Below are 19119 nucleotides of genomic sequence, written 5' to 3'. Positions count from 1 at the left end.
CACTCCTGCCACCTGTCACTTTCTGTCCTAAGAGGCCTTCACCTTGGAGGAGCCCACCACATGACCCTCCAGCATAAATCCTGCTGTAGAGCAACGTCACCACGAGGACCTTCCCCAACACCTGCTCTGCGAGCCCCACCCCATGTGAAACGTTGCCACTTGAGGACCCCCCCCCGCCCCCCGTGGGAAACCTCACCGCGGAGAGTCACCATATAAAACCGTCATTTCACTATGCCACCCGAGCTGTCACCACAAACCCTTCCGCCATATCACGCCCAGCCTTGTGACGGGGAATTGACTCATCAGATCCCATCCTTTTTGCTGCCGCGTTTCTCAGGAGGGTACCTACCACATAATCTGTTGCCATATAAGGCCTTGCAAGGGGACAGCCACAGTAAGTTGGTCAAGTCCCGTGAACATGATCATGGCAACCTGGGTGGGCAGAGCCTTGGTCCCATGGGCGGGCACTGGGGCCGTCACTGAGCCCCCAATGGGGCCGGTGGGCAGAAAGGCAGGTGGCTTCTCTCCTCAACTTCAACCCAGAGCCCCCAGCAAGCAGGCCCTTGTGTTGGCCCAGATGGATGGATAGATGGACAGCCCAGCAGACAGACAGATGCCTGGGTTGCTCTTTGGGAGAGGAGCCCACGCATCACTCTGACTCTCTCCTTTTTCCAGACAACGGCTACCGGGAGTGCCTGGCCAATGGCAGCTGGGCCGCCCGTGTGAACTACTCGGAATGCCAGGAGATCCTCAGTGGGGAGGTGAGTCTGCCCGTGTAGAGGGTGGGTCAGGCCCCAGCTCGGATCTGGGTCTGCTGCACGGGCACCCGACCCGTTGAGGGGCCATCTCCAGGGGAGGGGAGCCAAGAGGGCAGCCACCGGCTCTGACACAGATGAGTTGGGTCCTTGTTCCTCCCTTCCTTCCGTCTGCATGCACTGGGACAGCTTTTCCTCCGTTCTCCACACCGCCCACCTGAGCTGCACATCCAGTTCCAGCCTGGGGGAGGGAAGTGGGGTCAGGAAACATAGTTGGGCCAGAAGACTTGGGCTTGTGGGGTGGGGGAGAAGGCCACTCAGCCTCGTGGGGAGCTCCTTACCTGGTGCCCAGTAGAGCAAGTGGAAGGAAAGGAGGCGGGGCTCATGGGCAGAAAGCCGGGTCAGCACCTCTTAGAGCCCAGCTCACGCCCACAGGGGGATGCTGTGGGGGAGGCAGCGAAGGCAAGGCATCTCCAGCCCCCTGTTGCACCCCACCTTGACCTGCGGGTCTGCAAAGCCTGAGGCGGATGATGTGTCTTCAACTGTAGGTCGGGTGGCCAGCCTCCTGGCCTAAAACAAATAACCCTCCCCCACCCCTGAGGGGCAGGCGTCTGTCACCTTCTTGAACCTGAGCAAAGCTGGACAGCACAGCGGCTCCCAGCCTCCCCCCTGCGTTGGAGCCCCCCAGACGTCAGGAGAAGTTCATGGTCCACCCAAATCCCTCCTGCTCGAATTTAAGCCCGGTCCTTCTAGTTGGCTACCCTGTGGCTCCCACCCCGTCTGCCATGACAGGGGTCTGTCTCCGCCTCTCCACCAGTGGGGTCTAGGGGCAGAAGGAGGACTGGGGAAACACCAGCTTCTCATCAGTCCCCTCTTTGGCAGTGTAACGGGGACAGCACGGGCTTTGGAGGTGGATGGTTTGGATTCTGATTCCAGCACGCAAGCTATGTGACCCCAGGCAGGAGACTGAGCCTCACCAAGTCCCAGCTACCTGGTCTGTGAAAGGGGCGGGGGTAATACAGTGTCTGCCCCCTGGTAGATGTCTGCCTGCATCTTGGCCTTTGGAGGGCGCTCCATCCACCTGCCACCCCTCTGCCTCTCCTCTCACCTGGGGTGAGGGGGGTGGGGGGTCATTGGTGAGGAGACCGGTAACACAGCCACCCCTACCTCTGGTTACCGACTTGTTGGGAACAACCCCCCCCCCCCACTCCCCCCCGCTTTCCCCGGCAGCTCCTGCTGGCCGGGTTGCCTGGCATTCTGGGTAATCAATTAATTTAATTACTGAAAATGCCATTCCCTTCTGCCAGCCTCTCGCCTCGCCAGACCCCTCCCCGCTCTCAAGACGCACCCCCGCCCCCCACATCCACTCCCAAGCTATGGAGAAGAGGAAGAGAAAAGTCTCCAATTAATGGTGCAGCAGGCTTCTCACTCTGGGCCTGGGGCTAAGCCCTAATTAAGCACCAACACCCTAGGGGATTGCAGATAATGGATTTGCAGAAGGTCTGTCTGTGAAGTGGGGCTTTCGAGGGCTCCCAGAGGCCAGGCCAGGGAGGAGACGGCCTACAGCCACCACCACCAGGGGACGAGCTCCCAACTAGTCCGTGGCCCAACCTGGGGCAACGGCACTGACCACCCCCCACCAGTGCCACCCTGCACTGGCCCCCGCTTTCCACACCAGCAGCCCCCGGACACTGTCTCCCTTCACTGCAGTGACATCCTCCCCCCCCACTGCCCAGACTCATCCCCCCCTCCCATGACACTTGTACACAATCTGCTCCCCTCCCCCACACTCTACTGAGCTGGGGAGCCTGGTCCTTGGGGCACATCGTGAGGTGACATGAAAGGGATTCTGGGGTGTAGGCTTGTGGGCTGGGGCTCACTGCTCACAGCGATGCTAGTTGGACCAGAACTTCTGAAACGCTTAAGAATCACTGGGGCTTCTTGCTAAAACGAGGATTCAGACGTCTGACAGGGCTTCAGATTCTGTGTCTTCAGATTCCTGCAAGCTCCTGGGTGATGCTGGTGTCGCTGGTCTGGGGACCCCACTTGGAGGAACAAAGGGCTGGAGTGCCCACCGGTGGGGTGAGGGAGTAGCTTGGGAAACCTGCTGGCGAGGAGGAGCCACAGAGCAGGACGGCCCGGGGGCGGGAGAGACACCAGGGCTGGGATACTGGACAAGAGCAGCGGGGACCCGGCAGGGAGGATGCACTGAGTCATCCTGAACAGGCATCGGGACAGGTCTGACGCTGCCACTGTTGGGGACAAGGTGTGTCTTGCAGAGTCTGGTGGAAGTCGGCCGGGCGCTCGTTACTTACTGGATTCTGGTCACTGAGGGTGCGGTGGAGGGGCCGCTGCCCTAGGGCCACACTGTGCCACCTTCCTCAGGGCACCAGCCGGCCCTAGGTCTCCAAACGGAACAGGGACAGGGTGCTGGTCAGGTGCCCAGGGACTGGCTGTGTCCGTTGTCCTTCAGGTATCCTGGCTGCTTCTGCAGTTAATGGTGGCTGTCTCCCAGGTGTCATTGGGGTCCCTTGAAGTATCACTAGACATCTCAGGATATTGCTGGCCGTTCTCTGTGGATGTCATTGACCACGTCTCAGTATTCCTGACCATGTCGAAGGGTGACCAGCTGTCTCTTGAGCGGCTGGTAGGTCTGGTAATGCTGGCCATCTCTTGGGGTGGCCCTGCCGTGTCTCAGGCAGTCTCCTTGGGCTCTCTGCCCTGTCACCTCACAGGCTGCCCTTTCTCAGGCTGCATCAGGCTGGTGTGGCAGGAGGCAGCACAGGGCCTTGTAGCCGGAGGAGTCACCCAGAGGCAGCCCCCATGAATGGTTTGGCCCAGTTTTCATCCTCGGGGGAGTAAACCTCTCATTAGCCCCTCCGAGGGTCCTGGGCGTCTGTTTTCAGTCCCTGCTTGTCTCCCGGAAAGGCACCATGGGGTAGAGGGGAGGAGAGGTCTCTAAGGCGACCTGGATTCCCATTGCTGGCCAGGCAGCTTGGGCTGATCACGCAGCCTCTTCAGCTGGAGAAACAGAGACAGAAGGACAGCCTCAGAGGGCCACTGTGAGAAAGGAAAGCAGTGACATCTGTAAAGCACCTGGCACAGTGCCCAGCACACAGTAGGTGCTTAATAAATCCCACTCATCCCTCCTCCAACCAAACGACCCAGGGTCAACCTGCTGTGGGGGTCCAGGGGCGGGTGTGGCTGATGGCAGGTGGCGGTGAAGGGGTTCCCTGCATGTCTTGTTCATGCTGCCCACCTGGGCAAGTGAGCAAAGCTGGGGCATCACGCCGTTCTAGCTCCACAGGTACTGTTATCACCCAGGGGCTTCGCCGCACGGATTTGTGGGAAATTTTTTTTATTTTTTTTTTAACGTTTATTTATTTTTGAGACAGAGAGACAGAGCATGAGTGGGGGAGGGTCAGAGAGAGAGGGAGACACAGAATCCGAAACAGGCTCCAGGCTCCGAGCTGTCAGCACACAGCCCGACATGGGGCTCGAACTCACGGACCGTGAGATCGTGACCTGAGCCGAAGTCAGACGGCTCAACCCACTGAGCCACCCAGGCGCCCCTGATTTGTGGGAAATTCAATGAAAGGAAATTAAGTACAAGCTCCAGACAGGCTGCATGTGTGCATATCTTCTGGAGTCTCTGGGTTTGGCTCTATGCCAGACTCTCAGAGACCCTTCCCATCTCCACGGTGCCAATAGATACCCTCTGCTCCCCTTCTCCCCCCACCCTCTCTCCCACTTCTCTGTCTGCCCCCGCCTCTCTGTTGTCTGTCCCCATTTATACCTCAGTGGGTCTCAACCCTTCTGAGCTTGAGCCGCTAATGTGGTTTCCTGCCATGTTCCAAACCAGCCCCTTAGAACAGAGCTTCCTGGGCCTTCCGGACCTCAGAGGTTTTCAGTGAGGACGTGCCTTCAGGAGGGGTGTGGTGGGCTCTGGGAAGAGCAGGGGAGGGAGGGCTCAGCCTCTTCTCAGGTGCCTGCTAGGTGGCCGGCTGCAGAGGTACATCCTTTGTTCTTGGGTGAGTGAGTTTGGGCCTCAGTTTCCTCATCTGGAAAGTGAGTAGGGCTGGACTCGATCCCTTAGGACCAGCTCTGATGCCCATGGATTCTGGAATTCCGACAGGAAGGTCTGTGGAGAGCCAGGAGCTCTTCAGTAGCTCTAAAAGGTCGAACGTGACCTTTGTGAACTTACTCATGGCCTGGCCCCACCCCAGGACCCAAGAAGGGGAGGGGAGGGACCCCCTCACACCCCTGCCCTTTGCAAAGCCGGTTGCTTTTCAACAAAATTTGTCCTTCCTTCACACAGTTATGGAGCTCTACCGTGTGCCCCTCTCGGGACCCGGGAAAGGGTGAAGAGGGGCTTTGCTCTTGGGGGGCAGAATCTGCATAGAGCTGGGCAATGGGGACCATCAGTCCCCCATTATGGGGTGGGGGCCACATCTGCGGTCTCAGCACCTTGCCAGTCTGTACGTGCTGGTTAAGAGATGGTTTGAGGCTGAGGGACCTTGAATGAGTCAACATACTTCTAGGCCTGTTTTTCTACAAAATAAGGTATAGACTCCCTTCCGGCTCCTCTACATGGTGGCCTTAACAGGTTGAGGAGACAAGAGATACGAAAACACTCTGGACGTGGAAAGGCTTCATGCCTCAGGGAGCTTACTTACTCCGGAAAGAAGAGACCACAGCACTTCTCAGCTTCCTTTATTTCATGCAGTGAATGAAGTGGTAACACTGAGGCGGGGGGTTAGGGGGGGCTTCATTATAGTCCCGGGAAGGGGTCCCATTCATTCCCAGCAGACCCCCTGGACCAGGGGTAGGACCTGGAAAGTGCGTTATGGAGCCTAGAGAGTTCTTATGGTCTGTAATGATTCTGTGGATGCAACTGCCCTTCCTTCCGTGGCCACTAGGGGCAGGTTCCCTCCGCGAGGAGGGATTCTGGGTAATCAAAGAGATGATGGCTCAACTTAGAAGTGGAGGAGGGGCGCCTGGGTGTCTCAGTCAGTGAAAGTGTCTGTCTCTTGATCTCACAGTTCATGAGTTCAAGCCCCACGTGGATCTCTGTGCTGATGGTGCAGGGCCTGCTTGAGATTCTGTCTCTCCTTCTCTCTGCCCCTCCCCTGCTTGTGCTCTCTCTCTCTCTCCCTAATAAATAAACTTAATAAACTTTTTTTAAAAAAAGAAATGGATGAGGAAAAAAGTCCTAGAGGTTGGTGTCCGTGCCCAAGAGGGTCACCTGGGGATCGAACAGAATGGAACCGTGAGGGCTGTGCACACGTCTTCATTTACGTGGAGCAGGGAACCCTGTGTGATGTGAAGACCCGAGTTAGCTGGGATTTGTCTAATAGCACGGAGCAGTGGGCAGAGCATGGGATTCAGGGACAGATAGACAGACACAGTCTCAAACTGGACGGCCCTGCTCCAGGGCCATGCTTGACCATAGTCAGGGCTCGGGAAGGGGAATAACTATTATCATTATCAACCTCGTCTCGGCCACCTAAGGGGGCTATCCTCACGTGTCCAGTGGGTGCAGGGGTGCAGCTATGTGGGAGCCTCACGTCTGTCCCTCTCTCCTACCTCAGAAGAAAAGCAAGGTACACTACCATGTCGCCGTCATCATCAACTACCTGGGCCACTGCGTCTCTCTGGTGGCCCTCCTGGTGGCCTTTGTCCTCTTTCTGCGGCTCAGGTGAGAAAGACTCAGTGCTGGCCCCAGGCCCTGAGCAGGGTACAGAAGTAAGATGCCGGAGGGCCGGCACTGGGCAGGGAGCACTGGGCGCCCTGCCCCCTCGCCTCGGTGGGAGGTGGTGACAGATACGGGAGCCCCAGGTCTCTTGGAGGGTCATTTCTGCCCCCCCCAGCCCAGTAACTGCTACGGGGCTCACCTTAGGCCACCCACACCCTTGCCAAGATGCACCCATTTGGGAGCCCAGGAAGGTGGAGGCCTTTGAGCTTGGACTTGCCTGGGTCCAGAACTACTGCCAAGGACTCAGGTGGCAATGCCAGGCAGGTCTGTGCCAGGAATGGGGGCAGGAGCAGGAGCTGAGCATCAGGCCTGAAGGCTCAGAGGGAGTCATGCCACTGGAAACCTCTTATGTTTTGTGTTTTCTGACCCGGGAGCTGCGGGGAGGGGAGGGGGCCATGGGAGGCACTCCCTTCAGCAGCCCCGGGTCCCTGGAGCACTGGCAGTGCGGCCAGCTCCGCCACCAAGCTTAGGTCTGGGTGGGTCTCAGGTCGGAAGGGCCCTGGGGGCATCCGGAGGGCCCCTGCCGCCACCTCCTGGTATGACACAGCCGGTCAGCCCTGCCCTCGCTTTCCCCATCCATACGCCTGGGCTGGAGTGACGCTGGCGGCCTGTCCCTCATCTCTCCTTTCCTCCCCTGGTTCCTGTCACCCCCCCCCTCCCCTGCTGCCCCCCAGGAGCATCCGGTGCCTGCGAAACATCATCCATTGGAACCTCGTCTCGGCCTTCATCCTGCGCAATGCCACGTGGTTTGTGGTCCAGCTCACCATGAGCCCCGAAGTCCACCAGAGCAATGTGGTGTGTCCTGGGGGGGCAGGCCCACGGTCAGGGGAAGGGTCTGGGTGGGACTGCCCTGGTGGGAAAGGGGCCCAGTAAAACAGGAGCGGTTCCCTGGGCAGGGGCGGTGGGGGGGGGGGGGGTTGAATTTGGCCGATAGGAGGCGCCAAGCCCAGGGTGGGGTGCCGCCGCTGCCACACCCCTGTCCCCCATCTCAGTGTCATCTCTGGGTGGGGGTGGGGCGGCAGGGCTGGTGCAGGTTGGTGACAGCCGCCTACAACTACTTCCACGTGACCAACTTCTTCTGGATGTTCGGGGAGGGCTGCTACCTGCACACGGCCATCGTGCTCACCTATTCCACCGACCGGCTGCGCAAGTGGATGTTCATCTGCATCGGCTGGGGTGAGCGCACAGGCCCCCTGCCCCAGCCGGGCTCCCCGCTCCTCACCCAGATCTGGCCAGCTGGCTGGGGCAGGGGGGAGCTGGGAGACCGGAGCCAGGTCAGGGCGGTGGGGTGAGCACCATTTGGGGATGGGGGGCAGCAGGAACACCCTGAAGGAGGCATGCTGGGCAAGTGAGTATGAGCTCGACCCTGGGGAACCCCTGCCCACTTCTAGACCCTGGGCTGCCCTGGGGTCCTCCAGCCCTGCGTCCTCCAGACCCCACCGATGGGCTCTGTGACAGCCAGTCTCTCCCCAGGTGTGCCTTTCCCCATCATCGTGGCCTGGGCCATTGGGAAGCTGTACTACGACAATGAGAAGTGAGTCACCTCCTGCCCTTCGCTGCCCTCAGGGCCCCCTGAGCCCCGAGGTCCAGGCTCCTGGCCCTGCTCTGCCTGACATTCCCCGAGGACCTTTGGCCACATCACCTGCCCAGTCAGGGTCATTATTCGTCCATACAGGGAGAGTGCTGGGGGCTGGACTCAGTCCGAGGATCCCTAGCAGTGCTGTGCTCTAGGTGAGGCTGGATGGGTAGATTCAGGCTCCTGTATCCGTCTTGCGATTTCACGCCATATAGAACGGCATAAGTGTCCCTGGAAGTCTCTGGAGTCAGATTGCCCAGGTTCTGAATCATGGACCCGTCATTAAGTACTTATATGGCCTTGGGCTAGTTATTCCAGCGTGCCTCAGTTTCCTCATTTGTAAAATGGGCATCCTAACAACAGTGCCTCCCGCAAAGGGTTTTTGTGGGGATGACACGAGTTCCTGTATATGGAAGCATTTAGAATAATGTCTGGCACTAAAAATATTAAGACTTGTTTTACAAAAGATTCCATGGGTTTTGTAGAAATTAATCTTGATGATCTCATAGGGTCCTTCCAGCCTCCAGCTCTGACGTCCTGAGATGACTTTGGTCTCGGGTGTTCCCAGTTGCCCCTGAAAATTAGACTTCTGCTGCAGTGATTCTCAGCCTTGGCTCATGTTGGAATCATCCAGGAAGCTTTAAAAAGTCCGAACGCCCAGGCTTGACCTCCCAAGGGTGGGACGCTTACATCTGGTGGTGGTCTGGAGTGTGAGCACCGGGGATTTTAGGGGCTAAGATTGAGAATCACTGAGAGAGAGAGGCAGAAAATATGGTTATAGACAGCCTGGGAGGTGCCAGCACCTTCCATGCCAAAGCGTTCTCAGGGGCCCATTGTCTGAGTGGGGTTCCAGCTGATGTCCATCACAATGACAAGTCCCCCCTCCGCCCTCCTAGAGGGGAGGGGGCCGCCCACAACCTCACTGGGCTGGACAAGGAGCCTGGAAAATGATACTCATATTTACCAGGCTGATCCTTCCTGACTCCGCCCGGCGGGCTCTCCCTTCGTTGGCACAGCGGGCAGGGTGGGGGCCTGGGCTGGGAGAGCGGCCGGCTGCAGACACCGCTGGGGGGCCTGGCAGTAACGCTCCGGATGTTGGGGTCCGGCGCAGGAGCATCGTAAACCCTGGGCGATGGTGCCTGTGCCTGCAGGCGGGCGAGTGATTACAGGCGAGGACAGGAAGACCCAGTGTGTGTGAGTCTGCGTCTTGGGGGTAAAAGGACGCCTGGCTTAAGAAAGTCGGCCTGAGTGGCTCTGGAGCGCCATCTAGTGGTAAGGTACTGACACTGCAGCAGAAGGGATCCAGGTGTGAGACGCCGGAAAGAATTTGTAGACCCTGGGGTTAAGGTCTAGACCTGGCCCCAGACGGCTTGCATTTGGTCTCCCTGGTGTCTTTCGAAACCTTGAGTTTGTTTCAAACCTTTAAAAGGTCAAGAGGTTTCACATAAAAATCTCAGCGTCTGGTTTATGGAAGCATCATGAGATCCAGGCACCGTAGGTCTGTATACCCTGGGGGCCGTTGTCTCTGCATAAGGACATGGGACTTCCCATGTGCCCCATCCCCCACCCCCCAAGAGATTTCTGGAGGGACATTCAAGAAGATGAAAAGCGGTTCTGCCTCTCCAGCAGGTGGAGCCTGTGGAATCTCTGCCTTGAGGCTGCAATTAAACAGATTCAGAGGTCATTAGCTGTTGGGGAACCACTGCGTGACAGGGGCAGAGAACCACTAGTCAGTGGGCTTGTGCCAGAGCCACAGTGGGGACAGAGGGGAGCAGTGGTGTGCTGAGCCCTTGCCTGTGCCGCTCTGTGCTCTGGTCCACAATTGCCCTCCCTGCCACATTGCGTGTATCCAGCTTTACATCTCATAATAGCGTGGTGTCCATTCTGCAGATGGAATAACTGAGGCACTGTGGTGGAATCTTGACCTTCTGCCAGGGTTGGAATCGAGGCACCCAGATCCTGGCTTCTGGCCCCAGTCCTGCCCTGGCCAAGCACCGCCCCTCCCCATGCCACCGAACCGGACCCAGAGGGCCTCCCCCCTTACCTTCTCTCTGTGGCTTTCTAGGTGCTGGTTTGGCAAAAGGCCTGGGGTATACACTGACTACATCTACCAGGGCCCCATGATCTTGGTCCTGCTGGTAAGAACCTGGGTGGGGGGGGGGCAGGAGAGAAGGGTGCCTCCTGTGGACTGACAGGGTCCCCGTGCCTAGAGGCGGGGGCACGGGGCCAGGAATGTGTAAGCATGAACGAAGGTGGAGGGAGAGAAGCAGGGGCACCAAGAGCAGACTTGAGACGGCTGAGGCCCTGCCCCGTCCACCTGCCCTCCCCCCAACATTTTGCACACACACACACACACACACACGCCCACACCATCCCACCGTGTGCTCAAATTACAGATCAATTTTATCTTCCTTTTCAACATCGTCCGCATTCTCATGACCAAACTCCGGGCGTCCACCACATCTGAGACCATTCAGTACAGGTAACCCGGCCCGCCTCCCTCCCCCAATCCTGGGGGCTTCAGAGAGCCCAGCCTCTGACCCAGGGTCTCCCCCCGACAGGTCTGACAGTCCCTCCCGAAACCCCGGCTCCCCGTCTCAGACATTCCTGGGAACCCGGCACCCTGCCCCCAGGCCCAGCCCTCTTCACCACCCGTCCCAGGATGGGCTGTGACTCTGGGCCTCCCCACCCCGCCTCACCTCAGGAAGGCTGTGAAGGCCACTCTGGTGCTGCTTCCCCTCCTGGGCATCACGTACATGCTGTTCTTTGTGAACCCCGGGGAGGACGAGGTCTCCCGGGTCGTCTTCATCTACTTCAACTCCTTCCTAGAATCCTTCCAGGTACCACCGCCCGCCCCTCGCTCTGGCCCTGGCTGTCCCCCGACCTCCTGCGGTGGGGATTCTTCCAGGCAGGGCTCTGGAGGGGCAGGAGGCTCTGGAGAGGAAGGGGGTGGTGGCCTGGAGGTTGGGTGGGGCCACACCTGCCGCAGGCCCTTGACCCACCTTCTCTGTCCACCCCAGGGGTTCTTCGTGTCTGTATTCTACTGTTTCCTCAACAGTGAGGTAAGGACGCCGGGGTCCCAGAGCTCAGGACGGAGGGGGGCCTGTTGGGACCCGAGATTGTCTGCAGCCCCCTCCTGCCCTCCACGTGCCAGCCATCTCTTCCCCGCCCCTGGGTCCCTAATGGGGATGCTGCAGGGAGCCGCAGGAGGGTCCCCGCCACCTGCCCACTCTGCTCCTGGAGTGACAAGCCCACTCCTTTGCCCCCTTAGGCATTTGGCACAGCCAAGGCTTCAGCCTCATCAATGAGTCTATGAAAAGGCTTGTTGAAACCAGGAAGGGCTGAGCTCTTGGGCAGGGCGTGCATGCATGCTGAAGGTAGGAACTCTTCACGGCAAAGGCCGTATGACGCCTTCGTGCAGATGAGCAAAGGGCACCCCTCCTCTAACAAATCTGCAAATAAACAACATTGGCGATGTGAATGTCACCACCTCCCGGGTGGCCCGTGCATTTCACACCTGCGTCCCGAGCACCTGTGGACCCATCACACGTACAGCTGCTCGTGGCAGCCCGAAGGGAGGGGTGGGACCTAAGACCCGGGCTCGGACATCATGCTCCGCTCCGTGCCCACAGGTCCGCTCTGCCGTCCGGAAGAGGTGGCACCGATGGCAGGACAAGCACTCGATCCGCGCCCGCGTGGCCCGCGCCATGTCCATCCCCACCTCCCCGACCCGTGTCAGCTTCCACAGTATCAAGCCGTCCACGGCCGTCTGAGCTCGAGGGCCGGGGAGGGGAAGACGGTCTCCAGGCTCAGCCAGCCGCCCTGTCTGTGGAGGGGATCAGCGCCTTCCCACACCCTGCGCCCCCAGAAGCATCTGGCACGGACATCCTGGGGGGCCCCCCCTCGCTGAACCCCCAGCTGAGCGGGAGTTCAGCCTATGAGAGCAGACCCAGTCTGGGCCAGGGGATGACGGGAAATAGCCTATAAAGACTGGGCCGGGCCCACGGCCTCTGGCTCCCCCTTGCCCCAGGCCCCCCTGGAGGCGACATCAGAATGGAGTAGAAGTGGCCAGGTGGAAGTCCAAAGCAGCACACGGGTCCCTCCGAAAGGTGTCTTCTCCCACGGCACAAGATGTCAGCCCACTGGAGACCTGGGGCCTGTCCTCGCTGCCAGGGGCATCATGGGAAACTTGTGACAGCATCCCAACCACCATGATGGCGCCTCTGGGTGTTGGCAATGCCTTCCAATACCGATGGGAACCAGGGCAGAAGCCCTGGCAATGTCATTATAGATCAGGTGACATCATCAGGCAAACGGCCGCGCCACTAGAATCCTCCCCAGCCACCGAAACTTCATCTGGCCCTGTGGCACTTCCAGCAGAAAAGCCCTGCCTTGCTGCCTTGCACCGTTGGAACTTTACTGCCCCGCAGGCCACTCAGGCTCCCCCTCCTTGGCCACACATAATATTTGCACCCTGATTTCTGCACCTCCTGTCCCTGGTGTCTCCCCCTCTGTGGAAAGACGGGGGTGGGAGGGTGACCGCGTGGCTGGTGAGCAAGAGCCAGGGTGTGCCCTGGCCAAAGCCAGTCTCCTCATCAGGGGACAGAGGCTACCCAGGGCCACCCTGCCACTGGCTTCAGTGGTCTGGCCCTGGGGACAGCCTCTCTGCTGGTCACAGGGAGTTTGTGGCCCCCAGATGTCCTCTGGGGCATCGTGATTAGCTAAGCAAAGATAGAAGGGGCAGGGCACTTGGTCTCTCTCTGCCTGAGCATCCTGGAGCAGGACAGGTGACTCTTGGGGCAACCAGCCAGCCCCTACTGGACCCTCCCGTGTCTAGAGGTACCGGGCCACTAGAGCAGAGCTTTGGGAGATAAGGGTGTCAGCTGTGAGGGCATGGCTGCTGTAAATAATAATATTTATCTTTTCTACCAGCATTTGTGAAGGTCTGGACTGTGCGGGGGTGGGTGGGAAGGGCGCAGCAGAGAAACGGAGGCCACTTTGCAGTCTTCGGGGCCACTGTGGGGCTGGGAAACCTGATACCACTCACACCCATCAGGCTGGGGTGCTAGGTGAGCCGCTGGGGGCACGGGTCAGCGGAGCCCAGGCGATAAGGACGCCTCTTCGAAGCGGTGAGTCATAGGGAGAGAAGGCCCATGGGTGAGCAGTGCTGGCCAAGGACACCATGGATGGGACGGGGGCCACGGAGACAGTTTGAGCAGGAGTATGGCAAGGATACCAGACAGGAATGTGTCCCAGCCCCAAGGCAGCAGGAAGTAGAGTTAGGGAGGCCTTGACACTGTCCCGGAAACAGACCCAGAGACAAGGTCCCCGGAACCAAGTCAGGGAAGGGGGGCACCGGCAGCAGGTGGGGGCATGAGGCCAGGAAAGGGAGGCAGCGGAAGGGGGCGATGGCCACACCACAGCCACCGCTGCAGGCGGCTGGAACGTAATCCTGCTGCAGAAGCGTGGGGAGCCGGAGTGGGGCGCACCCGCCTTCAGCCCATCCAAGGGGCCATCTGGGAGGAAGGCTGCTCCCTGGGGGCGCTAATCTCCCTGCACTTCCCCAGCCTCACAGCCGCACAGGCCGCAAGACCAGGACCGAAGGCCCAGACAGAGCGGTGTGTGGGAGCCACAGCCTGCACTACCAGGGCAGGGGAGGGGGTCCCACACAGGCTCTCCACCAGCCTGGGGCTCGCTTCTGGGCCTCCAGCCAGGGACGCTGGGAGGGGACCAGGGCAGCAGGACAGAGATAGGGTGACAGCTTCCAGAGCAACGGAGGGGGGGTTGGTGAGAGAGAAGCCCTGGAGAGGGACGTGTCTACCAGGAGGGACCAGAAGCGCCTGCTGAGTGTCACAGGGCCACGACTGAGGCACCTTTCTCCACTCTGCCTTTCACCCAATGAGGTGAGAGAGCAAGGCTTCTCCTACACAAGTCAGGCTGTGGGGACGGGCGCTTCCCAAGGACGGAGGAGCCCGGGAGGAGTGGGGGACATCGTCAGGGGGTTGCATGGACTAGAGCTGGCCCAGCGCCCTCTCTCCTGCTTGAGCCTCCTGGTTGCGGTGGCTGACGGTGCCCTCTGAGCTCTTGCTGTGCACTCAGCACCCCAAGACGCGGGCCGGCAAACAACTGCAAGGCCCAGAGCAGAGGACACCTCCAAGAGGAGGCTGATAGTCCCCAAAGAAGCTGCCTGCAGGGTCCCTGAGCAGGCAGGGCCTGGTCCAGATGAGCCTCAGGACGCCTCCCATTCAGAGACGGTAAGGGAGGAGGGGCTGCCTGGAGCGGGTGCCCAGAGTTTAACCCTTCCCAGCCCACGGCCCCGGGGGTCCAGGGTGAGGGCAGGCCCCCAGATAGGGTTTCTGAGGGTCACTGTGCCCTGAGGTTCAGCTTGTGGGCTGGGTGAGTGGGAGTGTGACGGACCAACAGACACACACGTGGCTTCACTGGGGGAGAGGCCGGCAGCTGCAGCGTGGGGGTCCCTGTGGGGCAGGCCCCTCGCTCAAGCCTGGAAGAACTTCTCCACACCGCACCCAGAGGCGGTCTTCCCCTCAAGTATTCGACGCGAGCCCATTTCTCCTTGGGACCTTCCTTCATGGGCACAGAGCACCAGTGGAGGAAAAACGCACCGTGGGGTTTTGGTTTTCTGGTTCCTGCTCCTCCGCCTCTGAGTGTGACATGACCCCTGCCCTGGGGTCCTCAGTTCCCCCCCCCCAACCCCACCCCCAGGCCTCCTCAGTCCTGCTGCTGCTGCTGGGTCAGATGCCCTGGGATAGGACTGGGGAGAGAGGCAGATGTGGGAAAAACACGCATTAGGGAGGAAAGGGGGTTTTAGAATCCAAATAATAATACCTTAATTGTGGGCATTTGTAAATTTGCAATCTGCAAAATCCTTTATAATATTTATTATCTAATCTTCAAGTGACTCACAGAGGCAGGAATCATCCCATTTTACAGCCAAGGGAACCGAGGCCTGGTGATTCCTCTGAGATCAAAGGTCCTCTGGGTCCACGTCCAGGGTTCTTTCCACGCCTTCAGGTGACTGAAGTCACTGGGCTTGGGCTTCAGGAGGCCAGGACAGACAGAGCAACTCTGGGAGGGGCGGGGTGGGGGGGTTGGTGAGCAGGAGGCCTCAGGGATTCAGATGGTCTGGCTGGAGATAAGTCCCAGGTGAGGAAGGGACCAGCCCAAAGATGCCACAGCCGATGTCCAGCTGCTGAGCTCAGCTGGGTGGGAGTAGTAAGGGTTCTGTACATCCATCCTGATTCCCAGCACGCCCTTCCCACCTTCCCAACATCCACCATCCCTCCACTCCCTAAAATGATACTTAACTGCAGCCCAGGCCACCAGAAGCTTCTGTGGGTCTCCCTGCACCCACCCAGGCTCTGCTCAGTCCATGCAAGGGGTTCACGGGCCTCCAGCTCAAGGATCTCTCAGGATCATTTCATCAGGCCCGACTTCAAACTCAACTACCCACCCTCAGTCCAAACCGAAGCTGGTTTCTGCATTCCAACGCCAGCAATGTTATCATGGACTGAGTGCCTACTGGGTGCCTCTCACTTGTTGACCTAACCTACGCTTCATACCACCCTGTGAGCCAGGGGCTGTTACCCCCATTTAACAGATGGAGAAAGTGAGGCACGGAGAGGTCACAGGACCTGCTCCAGAGCACCCGGCAGTGGCATGTGAGCCCGGGCTGGCCCCGCTCAGCTTCTACCATGTTCCGCCCACATGCAGAAGGAGTTCTTTGCCCCTCTGATACCCCTCTGATACCCCCTCTGATACCCTCCCCTCTGATACCCTCCTCAGTGTCCTTCATTTGTGGACAAACAGCACACAGACACAAAGCCAGATGTCAGAGTTGGCACCTGCAAAGCACGGGCATCAGGTGGCCCACTCCCGAACCCAGCCTGGCCTCAGGCTGCCAGCCTCCCCGTCCCTGTGTTATCCCAGAGCATTGCTTCCTACCTTGACCTCTGACAGCCCACAATCTCTGTAGATCCTGCCGGTCGGGCTCGGGCCCAAGACTGGCCTGCACCATGTGTATTTTTCAAAGCTTTAAGTGTGTCAGAAGCATCAGTGAGATCATCTTTTGGAGAGAACCCCAGAGACCACCTTCAGTCACCAGATTGCCACCCACTCACTCCCCCTGCCCTTCCAAGGGGTCCTGGAAAGATGGCTGCCGCCCAACCTCCTTGCCCACTGGGCCAAGGCAGGTGGGGACAGAAGCAAGGGTGAGGGCCATATGCTCAGGGCCTCAAGAGGAGACTGGGAAAGTGCAGCCGGCACCCCACTAGGGTGGGGGACGACATGGAGGGAGACCTGTGGGTGCTCCTATCTCTTGCCTTCGTTACTGGGGGAGTCGAGGAGGGAGCACTATCTCTAGAACATGCAGCTAGGACAGCACTGGGCCAGGAAGCGAGGGCAGTGAGTGGGCCAGGTAAGCTGGGCACCTACCCCACCCTTCCTGAGCAGCCACACCAGGCTAAGGCCCGCTATGCCCTTGCTGCCCCAAGTGGATGAAGATAAATGCTCCAGGTGTCCCCTAGGTCCTCTAAACAGAAGGCAGAGACATTGCCCCTGGCCTACCCTGGACTGTGACCTTGAGATCCCAGGCCGTAAGAAGAGCAGCAGGGAGGGGGCAGAAGCTGCGGACACAGAGGATGCCCTCAAGGAAGGGGATGGAATCTGGAGGGGGTGGGTGCTGCTGTAGCTTGTGTGATGGCACCTACCAGGGCATTGGTGCAGGCCACTTCTGGGCACGAAGCAGCCGCAGAGAAGAACAACTCCAGGGGTGTGGGGCGGGGGGGGGTGGTCTTTGGGTGCAGAGATTGGATAGACACTTCAGTGAGCCAGGTCCTAGGAAGAGCCTCAGAGGGAATGAGCCTAAAGAGAATCCTTTGAGCCCAGGGCACCAGGAGCCCAAGGGAAGGGAAGGAGCCTACATTTCTGAACCCCAAATCAGGGCACAGACTGGTCTAGTTCCAGAACTTTGTCATCACCCCAGTGGGAACCCCATTCCCATTCAGCTGTCACCCCCTATACCACCTTCCTAGCCTCTGCCACCGCGAACCTGTTTTCTGTCTCTGTAGATTTCTGTATTCTGGAGATTTCATAAAAGTAGAATCATACAATATTTCTCTTTTTGTGTCTGGTTGCTTTCACTTAGCACAAGTTTTTGTTTTTTTTTTTTAACATTTATTCATTTTTTCGAGAGCCAGAGAGAGAGCGTGAGTGGGGGAGGGGCAGAGAGAGAGGGAGACACAGAATCCAAAGCAGGTTCCAGGCTCTGAGCTGTCAGCACACAGCCCGACGCAGGGCTCGAACCCACGAACCGCGAGATCATGACCTGAGCCAAAGTCGGCCGCTTCACCGACTGAGCCACCCAGGCGCCCCAGCATAATGTTTTCAAGGTCCATCCATATCACGGCACGTATCAGAACTTCATTCCTTTTTATGGCTGAATAATAGAGAGACCTCGCTCTATCCATTTATCCATTGGAGGACATTTGGGTCCTTTCCACCTATCCCAAGCTGCTGTGAATGGTCCTGCTGTGAACATTCACATGCAGGTTTGTTTGGTTGTTTGTTTGTTTTGAATACCTGTTTTCAGTCCTGTTGTTATATACCCCAGGGCTGGAATTGCTGGGTCGTATGGTAACTCTACGCGCTTCGTTTACTGAGGACCCGCCAAACCGCTTTCTAAGGCCGCTGTGTCTCCCACTCCACCAGCAACGTTAAGAGACTTCCAATTTCTCCGCATCTTCGCCTGAACTTGTTACCATCTGCGTTTTTAACCAGAGTCACCAGGGGTGCTGGTCGTTGACTTTTAAGAGACTCAAGACTCCCTATGTTGGGAGAGCAGAGCCCTGAGCGAGGGTCTGAGCTGAACATCAGGAGATGGGGGCCTGCAGCCCTCAGAAAGAGGCTGGCTGGCCCTGCCGTGCTCGGACCTGGGTGCTGGGGTGCAGAGAGGTCCTGCTTCCCTAACTGCCCCTGAGCGACGGGAGCCCATGAAGGAGAAGCTAGCAGCTTCCCTGCCCCGCCCCCCATCCCTGGGCCCTGCTGCGTGTCCCCGTACCAGCTGGGGTACGCTCACCAGTCTACTGGCTTTGTTCCCTAATGTATTTCTGACAGTTCCCTTGTCACGGAAATTACTGTTTATAATCGAATTAAATGTTGTCTCAATGGATGAAACGGAATGGCACAAACAAGGAGAAATGTTGTCACATTTTCTGAGCATCATTTGCTATTCCAGAATCTGAGAGCAGCAGAAAGATAGACAAGGTCCCTGTCCTCATGAAAATTCAGTTGAAAGACACGATCTGAGTCACACAATCAGCTGTCGACTCAGGTGGCGGTGAGACAAATGTAAAGAAATGCCTGGGTGGGAGGAGCCTGACAGTCTACGTGATTCTAGTGGCCGACCACTTTGCGAGGTCCTCTCAGGCTGCCCTCCACCCCCAAAGAACCCAAAGCCGGATGTTGGGGACGGTGTCTCATCAGCATGGATTTCACAAGGAAGGCGACTTGGAACTCCAGGGGATGGACCCATAATCAAAGCAGACGCCTTCAGAAGATCAGTGACTGTGCACCTTGTGAAAGTTAAAATAAAATGTGCTTCATGGGTCAAACTGTGTTCCCCAAAATGTTCTAAACCCCAGGGCCTACCAACGTGACTTTATTGGGAAATAGGGTCTTTGCAGATGTGATTACGTTAACATAAAGTCATCGGATGGGCCCCAATATAGCACGAGGGAGAGTGCCGTGTGACCAGAGGCAGAGATGGGAGTAACATGGATTGCCACCCACCACCCAGGTGAGGAAGGGGTGAGGAAAGGGTCCTACCCAGAGTCTGAGAGGGAGCATGGCCCTGCTGACACCTTGATTTTGGACTTTGTCTCAGTCAGCTTGGGCCATATAACAAATACCATAGACTGGGTGGCTTAAACAACAAGCACAATTTTACCCGGTTCAGGGAGGTTGGGAAGTGTGAGGTCAAGGTGCCAGCTGAGTGGGTTCCCCTTGAGAGCGCTGTT

The 19119-nt window shown here is 58.4% G+C and overlaps 1 protein-coding gene across 1 annotated transcript in view; it reads left to right on the top strand.

Annotated features, from left to right (window-relative positions):
* The window catches only part of CRHR1 (corticotropin releasing hormone receptor 1), a 43839-nt gene extending 31936 nt beyond the window's left edge, over nt 1–11903 (top strand). Inside the window, exons 4-13 of the mRNA XM_047080443.1 lie at nt 676–761; nt 6347–6453; nt 7185–7305; nt 7533–7686; nt 7984–8044; nt 10152–10224; nt 10483–10568; nt 10791–10926; nt 11107–11148; nt 11719–11903. Coding sequence (XP_046936399.1) covers nt 676–761; nt 6347–6453; nt 7185–7305; nt 7533–7686; nt 7984–8044; nt 10152–10224; nt 10483–10568; nt 10791–10926; nt 11107–11148; nt 11719–11859 — 1007 coding nt within the window. The 3' untranslated portion in view covers nt 11860–11903. The remainder of the gene's footprint in view (nt 1–675; nt 762–6346; nt 6454–7184; nt 7306–7532; nt 7687–7983; nt 8045–10151; nt 10225–10482; nt 10569–10790; nt 10927–11106; nt 11149–11718) is intronic.
* Nucleotides 11904–19119: the final 7216 nt, after the last annotated feature.

The sequence above is a fragment of the Lynx rufus genome, unplaced genomic scaffold (assembly GCF_022079265.1).
Source record: "Lynx rufus isolate CCGP_SWC_20201006 ecotype Redwood Valley unplaced genomic scaffold, mLynRuf1.p SCAF_18, whole genome shotgun sequence".
Lineage (NCBI taxonomy): Eukaryota > Metazoa > Chordata > Mammalia > Carnivora > Felidae > Lynx > Lynx rufus.
The sequence above is the reverse complement of the archived record's forward strand: the minus strand, read 5'-3'. Positions and strand labels throughout refer to the sequence as shown.